Source organism: Sebastes umbrosus, chromosome 12 (genome assembly GCF_015220745.1).
Source record: "Sebastes umbrosus isolate fSebUmb1 chromosome 12, fSebUmb1.pri, whole genome shotgun sequence".
In the NCBI taxonomy this organism is placed as follows: Eukaryota; Metazoa; Chordata; class Actinopteri; order Perciformes; family Sebastidae; genus Sebastes; species Sebastes umbrosus.
In genome coordinates this window covers 7,315,867-7,333,935 of record NC_051280.1, presented here as the reverse complement: position 1 = coordinate 7,333,935, position 18,069 = coordinate 7,315,867, and the positions used below count along the sequence as shown (strand labels likewise).

Sequence of the window (18,069 nt, the reverse complement as noted above, 5' to 3'; positions counted from 1 at the left end):
CAGTTCAAGGTAGGTTTGTTAATATTTCAGACAAAAATTTTCTGCTGTCATGTTTCTAAAATTCTTCACAGAAACTTTCCCTCCTCAGATCCAGTGTCTCCAGTTGAACTGACAGTGATCTCAGTGGACTCCAGAAGCTCAGAGTGTAACCTCACTGTGACCTGCAGAACACAGGACTCTCACATTAACAGCACTTTTAGATGTGACAACCAAACCTGCAGTCAGGAGGGAGGAGAGCAATCAGAGGTCACAACCTCTGGTGCTTCTCTCCAAGTCTACCTGTCGAATGGCTCAATCATCTGTAACCATAGCAACCAGGTCAGCAGGACCGAGGACATTAAAATAAGTGAACATGTTTGCCTCCAACCTGATGGTAAGACTGAAAGACAGAACAACTTCCTGAAAATAATGCACAGTTTGGAGTTAGATTAAGACTTATAAGCATTTCCTTTTTAAAGAAAACTTTCATACGTCCAAGTAAATAAATTAAGATAAGATAAATAAATTGTGTTTGTTACAAATATGGTTAAAATCCATGTTTCCATTTTTCATTGTGTCTTCAGGGGTGCGTACGCTGTAGGATTTTAGTACTTCTCAAGGAGGAGTTGCTCTGAAGGCAGAAATTACCTCATTAATTGAGTTCAACCATTGTGGGTTTGGCATTTTAAAAGCCATTTAACCCTCTGAGACCTTTTTTTGTCTTTTTTTACGGGGGTGCAGGGGGTCTTTAGGGGGTCTTTAGGGGGTCTTTAGGGGGTCTTTAGGGGAGATAGCAGGTCAGCACATAGAAGTGGTGTACATCACCTGAAAGTAGCGAACCTGAACATTAATTTGAGATGCTGCTCAGCACTGTGTGTCAAGTTGTTCTAGTCATTAATCAGAAATGAACATTAATTTATTAATTATTAATTATTGATCCAAGTATATGATTTCCATTCCCCTGCTCTATTATTTATCATAAGTTGTTGCAGCAATTCTTGGGTTGATACCATTTGTTACCCAGATTTGGTGCTAAATTTAACCATTTTTACCACTCGAGAATTGATAAAAAATGAACTATAATCCCTCCAAAATACCAGATTAAGACACCAAGACCTTGAGGAACACCACAGGAAAAGCAGGGGCTTTTCAAAAAATCACAGCTATTTTTTTCTTCGTCTCAGGATGACCTCTTTTACTATAAACTGCTGTGAACATCGTTTTCTTGTACAGGAAATAAAACCGCTTGTGTGTGTGGAGGAGGGATATAAAATTGAGTTCAAATCAGTTTAAATAGATTTCTTTTCTATTTTTTTATTTTTTTATTTAATGTATATTTCAGTGAATTGTTAGTATTTGGTAGGTTATAAAGCTAAACTAGAAAATGACTTTGTAAAACTAAGGTGGTATTTAAATTGGCTCATTCAGGGACTTCTGAAAAGTTGGTAGATTTAAATTGTGACAGTTTTTAAAGTTTTTTTTTTTTTTTTTGGGGGGCATTTTTCCATTTTTTTTTTTTATTGAGGACAGTGGATAGAGTCTTGAAAGGGGGGAGAAAGAGAGTGGATTCGAACCCGGGCCGCCGCGGTCAGGACCAAGCCTTGATACATGGACGCCCGCTCTACCAACTGAGCTAACCCAGGCGCAAATTGTGACAGTTTTTAAAAATATATTTTTAAAAACTGACCTTTTTTTTGTTTTTTGACAGTTTTAAATAAAGAAATTAAATGATTTCTTACCACAGAGCAGGTTACCAAGACATTTGAATAATTAAAACTGCAGTCTGTTAAAAGCACAGGCTGGGAAGATGTGATGCTACAGTGGCACATTTTCAATTATGTTGCATGACTTAAACCAGACATACTTTTCTAATCTGGCTTTTGTTTTTCTTTACAGATTCTAAACAAGGTGACAGCAATGTTGTTGCTGTTTGCGTCCTAATTCCCCTTCTCTTAATTGCTTGTGTGTTAGGCCTGTGTGCTTATCTTTATCGTCGAAAGAAAGGAAACTGTAAGTCCAAGTATGAATTATAACATGTAAAATTACATGTAAAATCTGCAAAATCTTATCTGTTTACTGTACACAGGAATTCAGTGTTCTAAAGTCCATCCTCTGCCATACTCATAAATCCCCCTGTTTATTCGGTAATGCAATTACATTACTCATATAATGAATACTGTCTTATACCCTTCACATAGTAGTATGGATGGAAATCCACAACTGATCATTATTTACCATAATCAAGTTGTGGCAGATGTCTATGTAACTTAAAGCCCCTATATGTAGATTTCTTTTATGTGATATATTACCAGAATGGATTTTTCATTGTAGAAAAAGGAACCAACCTCAAAATTGGTGCAGCCTTTACGCTTTAGCCCATTCATCCCCAGGTCAGGTCCCAGGAGTATCTGCATGCATTGCTGTCTGCCAAAGCACATTTTTTGATACAACCTCCAGGAGTCACCAACATCACAACATATCAAATCCTACACATAGAGGCTTTAAAAAGTGCTGCTGTTTGAAGATGGAGTCACTTAGACACACCATAAATCTGGACTCAATGTAGCTGCAGCTCAAGTAATGTAAATGTAATGTGGTTAAAAGGTAAAGCTCTAAAATGAAAAATAAATTAAAGCAAATCAACATGTATTTTTTTTTTTTACAACTGACCTGCAGATAACAGAGAGAGCATCGAAAATACAGAATATGAAATACTGCAGGTAAGCGTCAAATTTTATTTTTAACATCACTCTCCCAAAATTTGCCAGACACACTGAGGAACAGAATTACAGATTTAGAGCAATTTAACAATTGAAACCGGATTTGAGGAAAATTAAGTTTATTATGTTTTCTCAATCAAAAACTGGAGCCTCACATGCTTCTATTGGTTATCTCTATGCACACCAATCACTATACATTTTCATGACAAAATGGTCTATTTGCTGTATATGACCTGTGACTCCTCGCTACAATAACTTCTACATCGATCTGCTGTTCCAAGTCCTACCGCTCGCTCCTACCTGCTACATGTGCACATCGCTGGTTGTGTTGCTTGCTTGTGCTCAAATGTAATGCTCTGGACCCGATGAACCCGATGCACCACGATCCATCTATCCAAACCTGCTGCCCAGGTTTCTCTACGCTGCGTATGTGTTGTTTGCTTGTGTTTTATTATAGTTATTCCATCATTTTGATGCTCCACTTTGCAAAACAGCAAATGCATGTTCAAAAAGGTGTTGTGTTCTCAAAACTCTTCATGCAAATATCAAATCCCATACTGGTGTCTAAAAAGACAACACTGCAACAATGTCATGCACATTAGGCCAAATGTTTTTAAGCACATACTCTATCTACACAATCACAGCTGTGTTTCAGACAGCTACTCCCTTTGCTTCTGTTTTTCTGCACACATCAGTTGCTAGACGTGACTTCCTACTGAGCCAAAGGTTTTGCACTTCTGCATTTTCTTGCACAGTGAATATTGTGAGCAGAAGACTCTCAGGCGAAATCTGCACTCGGTGTCTGCGTTTGTGTTAAATGTTTTGCAAACCTCAATTTCAGCCTTGGAACAAATCAAGAGATGAGAAAAACTCGAATTTTCTGTCTTTTTCTAAATGCAACGTACTTTCTGTGTTGTCAAAGTGGCGTAGATGCTTTCTTTACGTGCTTGTGTTTAAGCTGCAGTCTGTTGAGCTCTCTCGTCCAAGAGATTCATTTGAACTCAACTAAGGATCCTTCAGACACACCTTACTCTGCTCTTGATGAAAAACACCTAAAACTACGTTTTATAGCAATTTCATGCATTTTAGATACAAATTCATTGTAATGTTATGAAAAAACAGGCTTAACACTTTTGTAGTCCATGATACAGACGTTTGTAGTATTTGAAGGATTTATATGAGCTGCTGTTAATCATAGTGAGATTACTTCCCATGTTAATACAGAAAAATAGCACAATTAATAATAAAGTGTAAAGTAAAAATGGCAAACAACCTTTGCTAAAAACATTGCATGTGATATATTTTCCAGCTCGGAACAACAGCCCAACCTCTGGATCAGAGTCCAACAGATGATGCTTCAGGTCTTTCTTCAACCTCCACCTACTGCTTGGTAGGACCTCACAAGGGACCCCCGGAGCCCAATAAGACTAGAGACACGACTGTGCCAGAGTTAAACAATTAAAGCTAAAGTTGGTCATTTTGAACAAATATGATGAAAAAGTTATTTTTTATAAAACTGTCACTATATCCTGTAAATAGTGCACGAGACAAATAATCTGTCCTCCTGTAATTTTTCTTTTTTAAAAGAGATTTTTACATGTAGTTTGTTTACAAAGATATCAAAGGAATTCTCGACTGAAAATCCAATTTAGAGAGCTGAAAATGTTGCCAAGCAAAGATTGTAGCTTTCCTGAGCATATGGACCACAACAGTATATATACTTATATTGTACTGAAACAAGCTTGAAAATGCCATTAAATGTTTTATTTTTCTATATTCATATTTTGTCATGCATTCAGTCTGTATTTCCTAGAATAATAGCAGTGATCAATTCCTGCTGAAAAACTCACAATACCAGAGTTCAGTCAGTGACACATGATCTTTTGGCTTTCACTAATTCACACAATCACGAACATATAAGATGAGTATCTGGCTTTAGTAAGTGTCCAATAATGGTGCATGTACCAGAAACTGCTTTCACCCATATACTGTATATACAAGTGGACGTATAGTCAGCCATTGGTTTGTGGACTGCCGTTTTGAAGCCTCGAGTTCGACATTTTGGCCGTTGCCATCTTGGTATTTGGCTGTCACCATCTTGTTTTTTTGCAACCAGAAGTGAAACGAGAGGGTGGAGCTCAGTACAACCAAACTCTGAACAAGACATTTTCAGGCGACCTAAAAGGTTATAATTAACTTTCGTGAATTAAAAACACACTGTGAAAGGGTTAAAGTTCTAAGACAGAAACACAGACAACTCCCAGACAGGACAACGCAGTGGTAGTGACCTGTCAATCACAAGGTAGCCCCGCCCTAAAGCATCCCCTGCTTTATGGTCTATTTGACTCTAAATGGGACCATAATTTACTAAATGAACATCATGCTGCATTGAAGAAGACTTGAAACTAGCGATTGAGACCATAAACTCATGTTTACAATGTTTACTGAGGTAATAAATCAAGTGAGAAATAGGCTCATTTTCTCATAGACTTTTATTCAGACTTCTTTTTGCAAACAGAGGAGTCGCCCCCTGCTGGCTATTAGATAGAATACAAGTTTAAGGTACTTCCACAATGGCTTCACTTCTCAGATCTGGATTTGCCCACTGCTTTCACCCAGAGATTAACACATGCTTAAACAAATATTGAAACATATTGCAGCCAACATATAAACATTTATAATAATGTAAATAGGACCACATTTAGTGTTACATATAGTGTATTAATCAAAGATATTTCTTGTATTTTGTTGGTCTTGATCATACAGATTTTATTTTTTGTTGGTTTTTCAAGATAACATCGTCCAAAAACATCTTTAACGTGGTTATTTCTGTACAAGCATTTTATTTACAAAGTGAGAACAGTGATTATTGGGTACAATCAATAGATAATCAAGAATAATCTGCATTTGTATTAAAGGTGTCCTGTGCAGTTTTCTTGTTTCCTTACTTGTCAGAATGCATTGTTAGTATCTTTGAAGCCTTATTAACGTGTTGAATCAGTTTCCTTCCTCATGAAACATTTGCAAAGCTGATTTTTACAAATACTTTAAATCCTAAATGGTTTACATCCATGTTTGCTGGCTTGCAGTCTTCTACCTCTTCACCTTTGTTGGTGCATTACTCCATTTCTTGGTGCGTTACTGCCACCAACTGTGGATCAGTGGAATAGCATAAGATCAGTGGCAGGGATGTGTACCATGAGGGCTCGAGCAATACAAAGAAAACAGGGTACCTTTAACTAAAGAGTGTGATAACATAAATGTAAGATTGGCTGGTAGAGAACTATTTGTTTATTTGTGCTTCTTGAGCTTCTCCATGAGGTGAACAGTGATGACAGCAGACACCATGATGATCAGACCGACAGAGAACACGACTATCTTCAGCAGGCACACAGAGATACCAGCAGGAGGACACACTGGATCTGCAACACAACAAAACAGGTGATTTCATTACACAAAACACATCCAGACTGTGACGCGACAGCACAACAGGAACAAATCAGTTCAGATAACATTCTGTGTACTTTGTAGTTTACTCAGGTACTGTAATTCCTACATTTCAAAGTACATGCATTGCAAAGTGCAGTTGAGTTTTACAGACTTCATTGTGCATTGTAAAACAGCATTATAGTTTCATGTTGATTCATTGTTTTATTATTTCACTCTTCAATTTAACTGTTTTTTTGTGCTAATTTAAACAATCATGTTCAGGGGCCGTCCTACAGTATGTGTTCTGTACTTAATAATACAGTAATGGAGACAAATAGTAGATTATATGCTAAAATACAGTAAAACATATAAATGAGTTATTGAATTAATATTGTCATTAAAACTGCAGAGGAAATGGAATAAATATGTAATTTTTATAAAACAGCCACTATATCCTGACAGTAGAGCATGAGACAGGTAATCTAAACGTGCACTACAAGATGATTCTGAAAACATTTTAGGCGAGAAATAGGCATTAAGGTAACATAATATTGATTCATATTTGATCAGCGTGGCCTAGTTTGACCGTTTGGTCTGAGTTTGTGAGTGATTGACAACCGGCTCTCATAGACGGTTGCTGGACAGCAGACCTCAGATCAGTTCTGACGCGGGGGAGACCGTAGCTTTGGTCTCCAGCGCCGGAGTCTCTGCTGTACTCTGCTCCTCTGCCTGCCTGCCTTCACTGATAAAAAATTAAAAAGTCATAGTATAGTAACTATACTATGACTTTTTTTTATTTTTCAACATACTATACTATGATTTTTTAATTTTTTCGACATACTATACTATGATTTTCTTTCGACATACTATAGTATGACAGGGCCTCAAGATCAGGTAGGAAACCACCTTATGGCCCTTATCAATGTCAGCTCATGTTGTGCTTTCGTGGTACACATCCTTGAACAAATCTTCAATTAAATGAAGTCAAAGCAGTAGATACACAGTAAGCCTGTAGTTGTGGGGGCCCTGGGGAGTTGCCAGCATTGCCCAGTTGGTAATCTTCCATTGATCCTAATACTGCAGGTTATGTTCAGAGTTTTGTGCTTGTTAGTCATGACATTAAATTCTCAGTTTTCTCACCTTCTTTGAATTATTAACACAAGTGGATGAAGATATGTAGTGCATGCAAATAGCGATGAGAAATTTGCATGCATGTGTATGAGTGTTTTTTTTTCCAATGACAAGGTTGGACGAGTACAGGGGGCGGTAAGGATAGTGTGATAAGGGGGCGCTGGCAGAGTAGAACTTTCAATACTTCCTCTAAATGTGTTTAATACACATGTGTAAGTTCTACACATTTATAAAACTCCTAAGACTGACATGACATTTGCTTTTATTTCTGTAAAAACTCCAATGAGTGATGCTAACCCAGTTCTCATAGAGCTCACAAAAACCCCCACAGCAACACTCTCATGATATTTTTACATTTCCTGTTGTAAAACGACGGAAGTACTCGCGTTAAAGAAACAGATGACAGTTATGTGTATTGTACATGGCAATGCGCTGTAACACATTATAGGTAAAGCACTTTCTTAAACTAATGTAGCACTACAACTGGAATGAAGACACTTCAGATTGAATATATTGTGTTAAAGGTGCTCTATACTGTCTATTGATGATGTGGGCATTCATTTTTTACGACTATCTTCAGCAGGCACACAGAGAAACCAGCAGGAGGACACACTGGATCTGCAACACAACAAAACAGGTGATTTCATTAAACAAAACACATCCAGACTGTGACGCGACAGCACAACAGGAACAAATCAGTTCGGATAACATTCTGTGTTACCGTTTACTCAGGTACTGTAATTCCTACATTTCAAAATTCATGCATTGCAAAGTGCAGTTGGGTTTTACAGACTTCATCTTGCATTGTAAAACAGCATTATAGTTTCATGTTGATTCATTGTTTTATTATTTCACTCTTCAATTTAACAGTTTTTTTGTGCTAATTTGAAGGAAACAGTAATGTTCAGGGGCCGTCCTACAGTAAATGTTCTGTACTTAATATTATAGTAATGGAGAGAAATAGTAGATTCTATGCTAAAATACAGTAAAACATTTATATGAGTTATTGAATTAATATTGTCATTAAAACTGCAGAGGAAATGGAACAAATCTGATATTTTTATATAAAGGTCACTATATCCTAACAGTAGAGCATGAGACAGGTAATCTGAAAAAAATCATGTGTCCTCTGGTGTCCTCCGGTGCTCCGAATAGCATATGCAAGATTTCACAGACCGGAGGTAAACAACTAATCAGAGCCGAGCTGGAGCCTTGCCGTCTCTGAGCAGCTGTCAATCACTCTGCAAACTCTGATCACACGGTCAAACTAGGCAGCGCTGATCAAATATGAATCAATATTTAAATAAAAGACAAAAACAGGTCTCAGAGGGTTAAATGGCTTTTAAAATGCCAAACCCACTATGGTTGAACTCAATTAATGAGGTAATTTCTGCCACCAGATCAATTCTTCCTTGATAAGTACTAAAATCCTACAGCCTACGCACCCCTGAAAACACAAATAAGAATGGAAACATGGATTTTAACCATATTTGTAACAAACCCAATTTATTTATCTTAACTTAATTTATTTACTTGGACATATGAAATTTAAAAAAAAATAAAATAAATGCTTATAAGTCTTAATCTAACTCCAAACTGTGCATTATTTTCAGGAAGTTGTTCTGTCTTTCAGTCTTACCATCAGGTAGGGGGCAAAGATGTCCAATTATTTCAATGTCCTCGGTCCAGCTGACCTGGTTGCTATGGGTACAGATGATTGAGCCATTCAGCAGGTAGACGTGGAGAGAAGCACCAGAGGTTGTGACCTCTGATTGCTCTCCTCCCTCCTGACTGCAGGTTTGGTAGTCACATCTAAAAGTGCTGTTAATGTGAGAGTCCTGTGTTCTGCAGGTCACAGTGAGGTCACACTCTGAGCTTCTGGAGTCTACTGAGATCACTGACAGATTAACTGGAGACACTGGATCTGAGGAGGGAAAGTTTCTGTGAAGAATTTTAGAAACATGGCAGCAGAAAACTTTCTATCAGTGTCTGAAATGTTAACAAACTCACCTTGAACTATGACGTTGTATTGAGCTAGTGTTCGGTCTCCTTCTTCCAATGCCACTCGTGCAGTATAAACTCCCCTGTCTGCCTCTTGTAGATTCTTCAATTTCATAGAGTATTTTTTCTCAGGAAACTCAACCCTTCCAGTGTAACCAGGAGAGACTGTTGGTTGTTCACCACCAGGTAGAAATCTTACTAAAACGATCGTTTTATTGAAGTTCCACTCAACAAAAAGAAAATCCTCAGGAACATCAGCATCAACATTCAGAAGCACATCCCCTCCCTTCTGCACAAACACAGGAGTCACAGCACTGGGCCCTGTAAAAACAGTAGACACATAATACAATAAAAATCACACATAATATATGTCATCATCATTTAATGCAGGCTTCATATATGACCCTGTGACCTTCATAGTGCAAACTGAAGAAGTGAAGTACCCTCAGCTTATCATAGTTTAGTAAGGGTTGGCAAAGCTGTGTTGTTTATCCTGCAGGCCCACTCAGTATGTTCAAAACTTTTCTTGAAGTGAACAGACTTAATACAACAAATGCTTTTACTATTCTTCTCCTAATTCCTACAACTACAACTTATTAATAACTCTTGACACAGCTTGCCCCAGGATAGAGGTGAAACTAATGCAACCATGTCCAGGGACCCAGCAAAAAGAAGGCCACAGGAACTATATAAAAAAACACTGAAATATCAGGACAAAAAAGACACAATAAAACAAGAAAGGGGATAAACTTTCCATAGATCAGTATACTGGTATATATTAATTTATTTATTTATAATATAATTTATGTATAATTTATTTGTTTATAATAAATCTGTCAATATTTTCTTCTTCTTTAAGCTTCTTCTTTCTTGATTTTTTATGCATAATGCTCAGCATTGAAAACATGGCTTTTTGTTTGCTGTAATTTTTTTCTGAGAAACATGCTGTTTGTTTTAGATTAGGAAGCAGAATTCCTGTTGGCAGTAAGAAGTGAAAAGTTTTACCCTACATCAACAAACTTGACGCAACCCCTTCCGACCTACAGTGATGACACTTTTTGACCTTACAATGATGCATTTAAACTGTTTTAAGTCTTAAACTGTTCACTGTTTGTTAAAATCTACACCACGAAGCAGGACATATTTACTGTAATGAGATCACTTTACTACGACGGAGTATTAGGGCCACACTGAGGGGAAAAAAAATCATGTTATAACTTTACGAGAAAAAAGTAATTTTCGTCCTCCACAAAAGAGGCAGTTTCCCCCAGGTAGTGTGGTTCTTTCTTCGGAATAAACGCAGTTTTTTGCACAATCTTTTCAAGGTCCTGATACTGATGATAATGTGGTGCTGATGTGCCAAAAGATAGAGTATTTCGTTATTTGTGAAACCTATACAAAGGTATAACTTCACAAGATGCTCCAAGTTCCTCATTTTCACACAGGGGGCATGTAAAAAATGTTTTTACTTTATAATATTACTTCATTCCCATAATATTACAACTTTTTTCTCATAATATTATGACGTTATTCTCGAAATCTCCGATTTTTTTTTTCCTCAATGTAGCCCTAATACTCCGTCGTTCTTTACTCTGTATTTCCTTCCTGTATAAGTCATAGAAATCATTCCCTCTTCTTAGATATGTCATTTCTAAATACAATTTTGCATTTATACAAACAAAGGAAGACTAAGTAATCTCCTGACATGTATATTGCAAATCATAAAATAAAATATGAAGCAACTTTATGATGTTTGGTTCATTATTCACAGTAAAGAAGCCTGATCAGGCATCATTGCTGTATCTGTTCATAATATTTTAGAAGATAGTATTCTTACCTTGTGCCGCTATGATGCAGACCAGCAGCCCCAGTACCACAAAGATAGACATTATCGAGTCTCTGTCTCTTGCCCTGTCTGACTACACAATGCAATAATGTGTGTGTTCTGTTTTCTCTAACAAGCACACTACAGAGTTAAAGCCTTGTACCGGTTGTGGTTTTTTTTTTCCACATCGCGTTATTTATGATGTAATCAAATGAAATTATCTTTTTGAAGTTCCTCTCTAAGCTCTGTTTTACTGCTTGAGATCTGTTGATAAAGATTGAAATGTTTAATCCTTCGTCAAGGAAGCTTTGAGTGTGAAAATCCACAAAAAGTTGATACACGAGTGCATTATTATCTGTGTGATATCTTCAGATATCAATTACCAGATACAGAGGCTTAATCTTCAGTCGAGCTGGCTTTATTGTAAGAACAACTTAATAGCATTAAGACATGCCAAACATGTTGTAATGTTGGTCATTTCAACACTATAACATGTTGTAAACAGCCTCTGCTGTACCCCCATGCACCTCACTCTGGATAATCCTACTATGTGTATGGCACTGGAGTCCTCTATTGGTTCTGGGCTGTAATAACAACCATCAGTCATAACAATCTGTTTCAACTAATCCTGCAACTAAAATTTTGAAAAAATTTGAATAAATAGTTGCACTAAATTTTTCATTTTATTTATTCCCTTAAGAGGAAGTAGTTTTGTATGTTGCACCAGAATTATCATAAGGATAATTTTCAGACTTTCAAAAAGTTTACATTTGAAAGTAAAAAGGACGAAACGTGAGGACAGAAAAGAAGGGAAAAACATAAAAAAATGTGTCAATACACTCAATACAATCTTATAAAATACTGCAGTTTGTACGGGATTTGATGCATTAAGTCATGTATTGCTTCACTTAGAACCTGAACTCATCTTGGTGGCTCACTGCACTTGTAATGATCACCACTTCCTTTCTCACAGCTCTATATTTGTCACCTCTTGCATTTTCAGATAGCTGTGGTAAAATGTAAAATGTTTCTCTTTCTTAAGAAAGAGGAAACTGCAAAGTCATCTTTACACAGTAATCATTGAAATTCAAATTCAATCATTCAGCACTAAGAAACAGCTAAAAGGAATAAAATTAACAGAAAACCAACCAACAAACTGAAAAAAAGAAAGTCAGTCTTCTGTTCTTTATACAGGCCAGGACATTTATTATGACATACTATATTATGATTTTTTTTATGGCATACTATACAATGACTTTTAATGACTATTTTATGACATAGTATGCCTTAAAAAAATCTGTTTTTTGAAGTACTATACAATGACTTTTATGACTTTTTATGATATTGTATGACTTTTAAAAAAAACAAAAAAACTTTGTATGACATACTATACAATTACTTTTTATGACTATGACTTTTTCACTTTTTTCAACATGTTATACTATAAGTTTTTGTGACTTTTTATTTTACACTATGACTTTTAAAAAAAATGTTATGACATAATATGACTTATTTTTAAACTTTATTTAATGACATACTCTACAATGAATTTTATGAAATTTTTACGACATACTATACAATTTCTTACTTTTTTATGACATAGTATGACTTCTTTTAAAAAAAGATTATGATCTACTATACAATTAATTTTATGACATTTTTATGACAAGCTATGCAATGACTTTTTATGACTTTTTATGACATAATATGAATTTTTAAAAGACATACTATACTATGACTTTTTATGACATTATTATGATGTACTATAATATGACTTTTTAATGACATTTTTATGACAAACTATAGTTTGCCAATTTTTTTATTGCATACTATATGAGCTTTCAGCCGCTGTTTTTATACCCTGCCTAATTTTACAATCACTCACTTCTATCCATGTTGTCACTAATCTTTAGAAGATATTTATCACATTCCCTCATGAAATTTTCACAGTTAGCTTTTTCAAAAATCCATTTCCCCCCTCTGCCCTCTCTGGTCTGTGTTGTTGCTATACTTATTTTACAATATACTGGATAATGGTCACTGTCAATGGACTCTTTTTGCTCCACATACCATTCACACAATGGTGCTAAGGTATTGGTCACTAGTGTCGGCTCTAGAACAGATTCTCTGCCAGTACTCACATCAACTCTTGTGCCTCTGCCATCATTAATACAGACAAGATGAGTTCCATCCATCAACTCTTCCACTACCTGTCCATAGTAATCATTGTTTTATCACTCCCCCATGTATTATGTGCATTAAAATCTCCACACCACACAATACTTGCTCTATCTATCCCCTCTAAGCCCTCCAGTCTACTGAGTTCTAGCTTTCTACATGGATTATAAAAATGTATAATCACCAGTTTCCTCCCTTCTGCCAATATTTCAATAATTACACATTCCATATCAGTCCCTCCATCAACATTTCTATAGGGGACGCCCTCCTTCACAAAGGTGACACAGCCTCCTCCTGCCCCATCCTTCCTGTCTCGTCTGATTGCCACATATCCATTTATTACGAAATCCAAGCTTGGTTTTAACCATGATTCCTGGATACACAACAGATCTGGTTTTTCACTTTGGCTGTAAATGAACTGTTTAAACTCTTAACCATTAGCAATCAAGCTTCTTGCATTCCACTGGAGGAATACATTGTGATTCTTGACTAGCCTGACTACTTAACTCATCTCTTACATCCTCCCATTTCACACCTTTCAAATCCAGATGATGGACATCTGCTTACACTATAATCTGGATTCTTTCTGTTTTAGATTTTATATCTGCAGTCACATTTATGACTCCTGCTATGAACGTCACAAGCTTCTTTTTCTCTCTTCCACCATCTTCTTTCCCACTTCTTATGCAACACTTTCCACCGCTATGTCCTTCCCCCACCCCTGTCTGCCTGTCTGTCACTCAGCTTCTCCTGCCCAGCCCTCCTGGCTGCCTCAGATTTTGTCCTCTACCCTTATTTTTCCTTTACCCTTCGTTTCATTGTTTCACAACCCCATTACGCTACACTGTGTTCGCCTCCACAATTACAGCACTTCGGTTTTGTATTCAACTCGCACTTTCCACACATGATTTTTCTGAGCCTTTCTCGTCATTCTCTTTGCATTTCTAACTGAGCTGCTATGTACTTTCAGATTTTCAACTAGTTCTCTCATATTGACACTAAGGGGAACCCCTGTTATCACCCCTTTACTCCCACTAGACCCTGCTCTCCAACTCTCACAGTTTTTGCGACTTTAACTTTCCCCACACACTGTAGCTTCCTTGCACCCAATCAACAAGTTACCATCTTTAAGCACTCTCACATACTTAATTTCATCAACTTGTGCTCTCATTATTTTTGTGAGTTTTAGTGGGTCCATATTCTTTGCAACACCTTCCCCCTCAAACCTCACTACTACATGTAGGATTCCTGGAACAGGGTTCCTAGCTTCCCTCTCATGCCTGTCACTGTCTGATCCTTCTTCCTCTTACTGCTTGCTCTTACATCCTGCTCCCATCCACTTCCCCATTATCACTCCAGTTGTATCACTCCTCACTCAACCCCATGCTATTGTAGCTGTCATCACCTCCATCCTTCCCTGCCATGGTGCAGCAACCAACAGGAAGCAGTGTAAAAGTATCGCTACCGGACCCGTACAGGCCGTCGGCCGACACTCCTCCACTCTACTCCCCACCGGTTAACGATTCCACACCCCGTTTCCAAAGCAAACAACAATAATTCTTGCCCTCAGCTAACTCGTCCGTGAAAAGGCAAAGTCAAGCACTCAGTAGCTTTGTTAACAGTTTGTATCAGCTTGAAGCTCAAAAACTACCAGCCAAAAACCTCTCTCATACAAAACAAACGTCCGCATGCCACCAACTCCTCCCGGATCCAGTCACTCTTCCCAGACATTGGACTGAAGCAGCCTTCTGTTCATAAAGTCCGTGACATAGGATAGCAAAGTCTCGGTTTGCATGGGTATTCTCGGACAACATTATGCCGTCTTAAACTTATAAATATCTTTCTGCATAATTCATAAAGCATCACAATTTATGTGGAACTTGAAATACGTATATTGTGGTAATAAGCACTGCAAGAGTCTCTACGGCAGTGATGGCAAAAGGCCATCAGGTTATTGTGGGTTACAAATGTTACTGTAAGCTACTCGAGGAAGCTCTCCTTTCTGTGTAAAGTAGGAGCCTTCTGTACGTCCATGTGATTTTCGAGTTACTAACATTGTCAAACTAACAACGAACATTTTATGGAAGCCCCTTTTATTTTTCAGCCTAGGCAACAAGGACATGAGGCGGACCACCAGAGGTGAGTGCTGAGAATGTGAAAGTAATCTTGTAAGTCACTGATAATAATTCTGTTCTGATGGAAATGTGAAGCAAGGATGAGTATGATGGCTCTGAATGTGTTGGAAATCGTATGTATTTGTAACATTTTCTTGAATTAACATCAAGCTCTGGAATGTTAATCAGGTGGAGAGATCCAATGAGACACATCTCTCTAAAAAAGTGGTTTAATAAAGCTGATTATGAGTTATTAAAGGCCATATTTTGTTTCATGTTTTGTACAGACGGTTACAGTAGACAGAGGAGCTGACGTAAGTTGTGTGAGATATTAGCCTGATAGTCAAATATGAGAGCTATGGATGTAAAACTAGTCACAAGACACCATTTGGACACATAAGCCTACTGTTCATCACACTTCCATTTGTGTTGCTCAAAGAATTGGAAAAAATATTTTGAAGAAATAGGACTATTCGTAACTTTTGTGACAATAAAAACTCAAAACTCAGTGGATTATCCGGAGACATTTCCTAATAAATTGTTACTGAGTGCGGTTCACAAATAGCCTTACCACTTCCTCATGTAGCACATTGCAGAATGAAGCCGTGGGTCGTGATTGTCTTTGCCGTCTCTCTGCTGCTTTCTTGTGAATCACAAGGTAAGAACTTTATTGTTTATATTTCCCGTTGTTGATTGACATTGTTTGTTTTCAAAGTCAAAGTTGTCGTACCGTAGCACTATTTCACCAATAAGAAACATTATGTTTTATTGGAACTAACTTTTTTTTTTAAACTTTTGAATGATGATAATATTGAGAAATATACACAATTCTCAGTGATGTGCTCATTGTCTATTATTTCAATAATGATGCTAAAAATCTAAAACTAAAACTTTTATTTGTGAGAATGCTGATTCGGCATTCCCAGTATTGTTCTTTGAATCTTTACTCAACTTCTTCTATTTCTTCCGTACGTTTTTTGCAGTTTAAATACTCCTGCATACTTTCAGCTACAGAAACCGTTCAACTATCATAATATTCAGCTCTTTAAAGATATTAGTACTATATTCTTCGTTTCAACTATTTATACTTTTTAAAATATTAAGCTTTTTCCACATTTTTTTTGACAATCTTCAAATCCTCTTAAACTTACTCCACTTTGAAATGCTACTGCTTCTGCATACTTTCAGCTACAGACTTCATTTAAACTTTAAACGGGTTACAAGTCTTTGAACTATTTAGCTAGTTTAGCTTTTTGATAACTTTTACAGTTTTTGATTTATCACAGTTTATGTTTTATTACATTTTCAGACCATTTCAGATTTTATAATGGGTGTGTATTGCATGGATTGTTAAAAGCTTGAGCATGTGACATCACAGCTAGGGTGGAGGAAAGCTTTAAAATCTTTTGAAAAGTTTCCAAACAAATTGCTCTCTAACCCACAACTTCCACTCCTCATACAAAATTAATACATCAAAATGTAGGTATTTTTGTCTTCTTTTAGATGATGTGCCCATTTAAGCAATAGGTCTTACAATTTTGGATTTACCTCCTTCAAAGCACCAAAAGATCCCTCCCTCTCTCTCATCCGCTGCAATGTTAATTCACCTCTAAAAGTCTTGAACAAAAACTGAAATGTGGAGACTTTTTAAACTGCCAGATCTCAGTAATTTTTAACTTTATCCACACAAATGACACGTCAACATCTTTATCAAAATCTTGAGTCCTCAAACTGAAGAGATTTATAGACTTATAGTTTTTAACTGAGGGGGTCTTTTTCAGGTAGTACCTTCTCTGTGTTTTCACCAGTCATTCCCAACCATGACTCAGCACTTTCGGACATAGACAGGTGTTTCTGATCGCCTGATTAGAGCTCCATCAGTCTCTGCCTGTCTCTGAATGGTGCATTTCTCTTAAGGTCTTTAGTATTGACCGAATAACCATATATTGTGTGATTTGTATTGTATTGTGTGTGTACTGCTTTTACAGGGCCCAGTGCTGTGACTCCTGTGTTTGTACAGAAGGGAGGGGATGTGTGTCTGAATGTTGATGCTGATGTTCCTGAGGATTTTCTTTTGGTTGAATGGAAGTTCAATAAAACAGATGTTTTAGCAAGATTTCCATCTAGTAGAGAACCATCAGTCTTTCCTGGTTACACTGGAAGGATTGAGTTTCCTGAGAAAAAATACTCTGTGAAATTGAAGAATCTACAAGAGGCAGACAGGGGAGTTTATACTGCACGAGTGGCATTGGAACAAGGAGACCAAACACTAGCTCGATACAACGTCACAGTTCAAGGTGAGTTTGTTAACATTTCAAACACGAATAGAGAGTTTCTGCTGCCATGTTTCTAAAACTCATACATATACTGTATACTCATAAACATACCTGCTTTCTCCCTCCTCAGATCCAGTGTCTCCAGTTGAACTGACAGTTATCTCAGTGGACTCCAAAAGCTCAGAGTGTGACCTCACTGTGACCTGCAGAACACAGGACTTTCACATTAACAGCACTTTTAGATGTGACAGCCAAACCTGCAGTCAGGAGGGAGGAGAGCAATCAGAGGTTACAACCTCTGGTGCTTCTCTCCGCATCTACCTGTCAAATGGCTCAATCATCTGTAACCATAGCAACCAGGTCAGCAGGACCGAGGACATTAAAATAACTGAACATGTTTGCCTCCAACCTGATGG

The 18,069-nt window shown here is 37.1% G+C and overlaps 3 protein-coding genes across 5 annotated transcripts in view; 2 read left to right on the top strand and 1 right to left on the bottom strand.

The window, feature by feature from the left end:
• LOC119498716 (SLAM family member 7-like) overlaps positions 1-4,479 on the top strand; it is a 58,852-nt gene extending 54,373 nt beyond the window's left edge. Inside the window, exon 8 of the mRNA XM_037787759.1 lies at positions 4,150-4,479. Within this exon, the coding sequence (XP_037643687.1) occupies positions 4,150-4,161 (12 nt within the window). The 3' untranslated portion in view covers positions 4,162-4,479. The remainder of the gene's footprint in view (positions 1-4,149) is intronic.
• Positions 4,480-5,482: 1,003 nt separating this feature from the next.
• The window catches only part of LOC119498720 (SLAM family member 7-like), a 40,608-nt gene continuing 28,021 nt past the window's right edge, over positions 5,483-18,069 (bottom strand). For both annotated transcript variants that reach the window (XM_037787770.1, XM_037787771.1), the window contains exons 2-4: positions 9,270-9,581; positions 8,899-9,183; positions 5,483-6,121 (exon numbers count right to left, since the gene is read on the bottom strand). In XM_037787770.1, the coding sequence (XP_037643698.1) occupies positions 5,991-6,121; positions 8,899-9,183; positions 9,270-9,581 (728 nt within the window). In that variant the 3' untranslated portion in view covers positions 5,483-5,990. The remainder of the gene's footprint in view (positions 6,122-8,898; positions 9,184-9,269; positions 9,582-18,069) is intronic.
• Positions 15,720-18,069, top strand: part of LOC119498717 (T-lymphocyte surface antigen Ly-9-like) — a 42,074-nt gene continuing 39,724 nt past the window's right edge. Inside the window, exons 1-2 of one of the 2 annotated variants that reach the window (XM_037787764.1) lie at positions 15,730-16,035; positions 17,366-17,674. In XM_037787764.1, the coding sequence (XP_037643692.1) occupies positions 15,975-16,035; positions 17,366-17,674 (370 nt within the window). In that variant the 5' untranslated portion in view covers positions 15,730-15,974. Of the gene's footprint in view, positions 16,036-17,365; positions 17,675-18,069 lie in introns of both variants that reach the window. The other variant, XM_037787766.1, reaches the window with a different exon arrangement.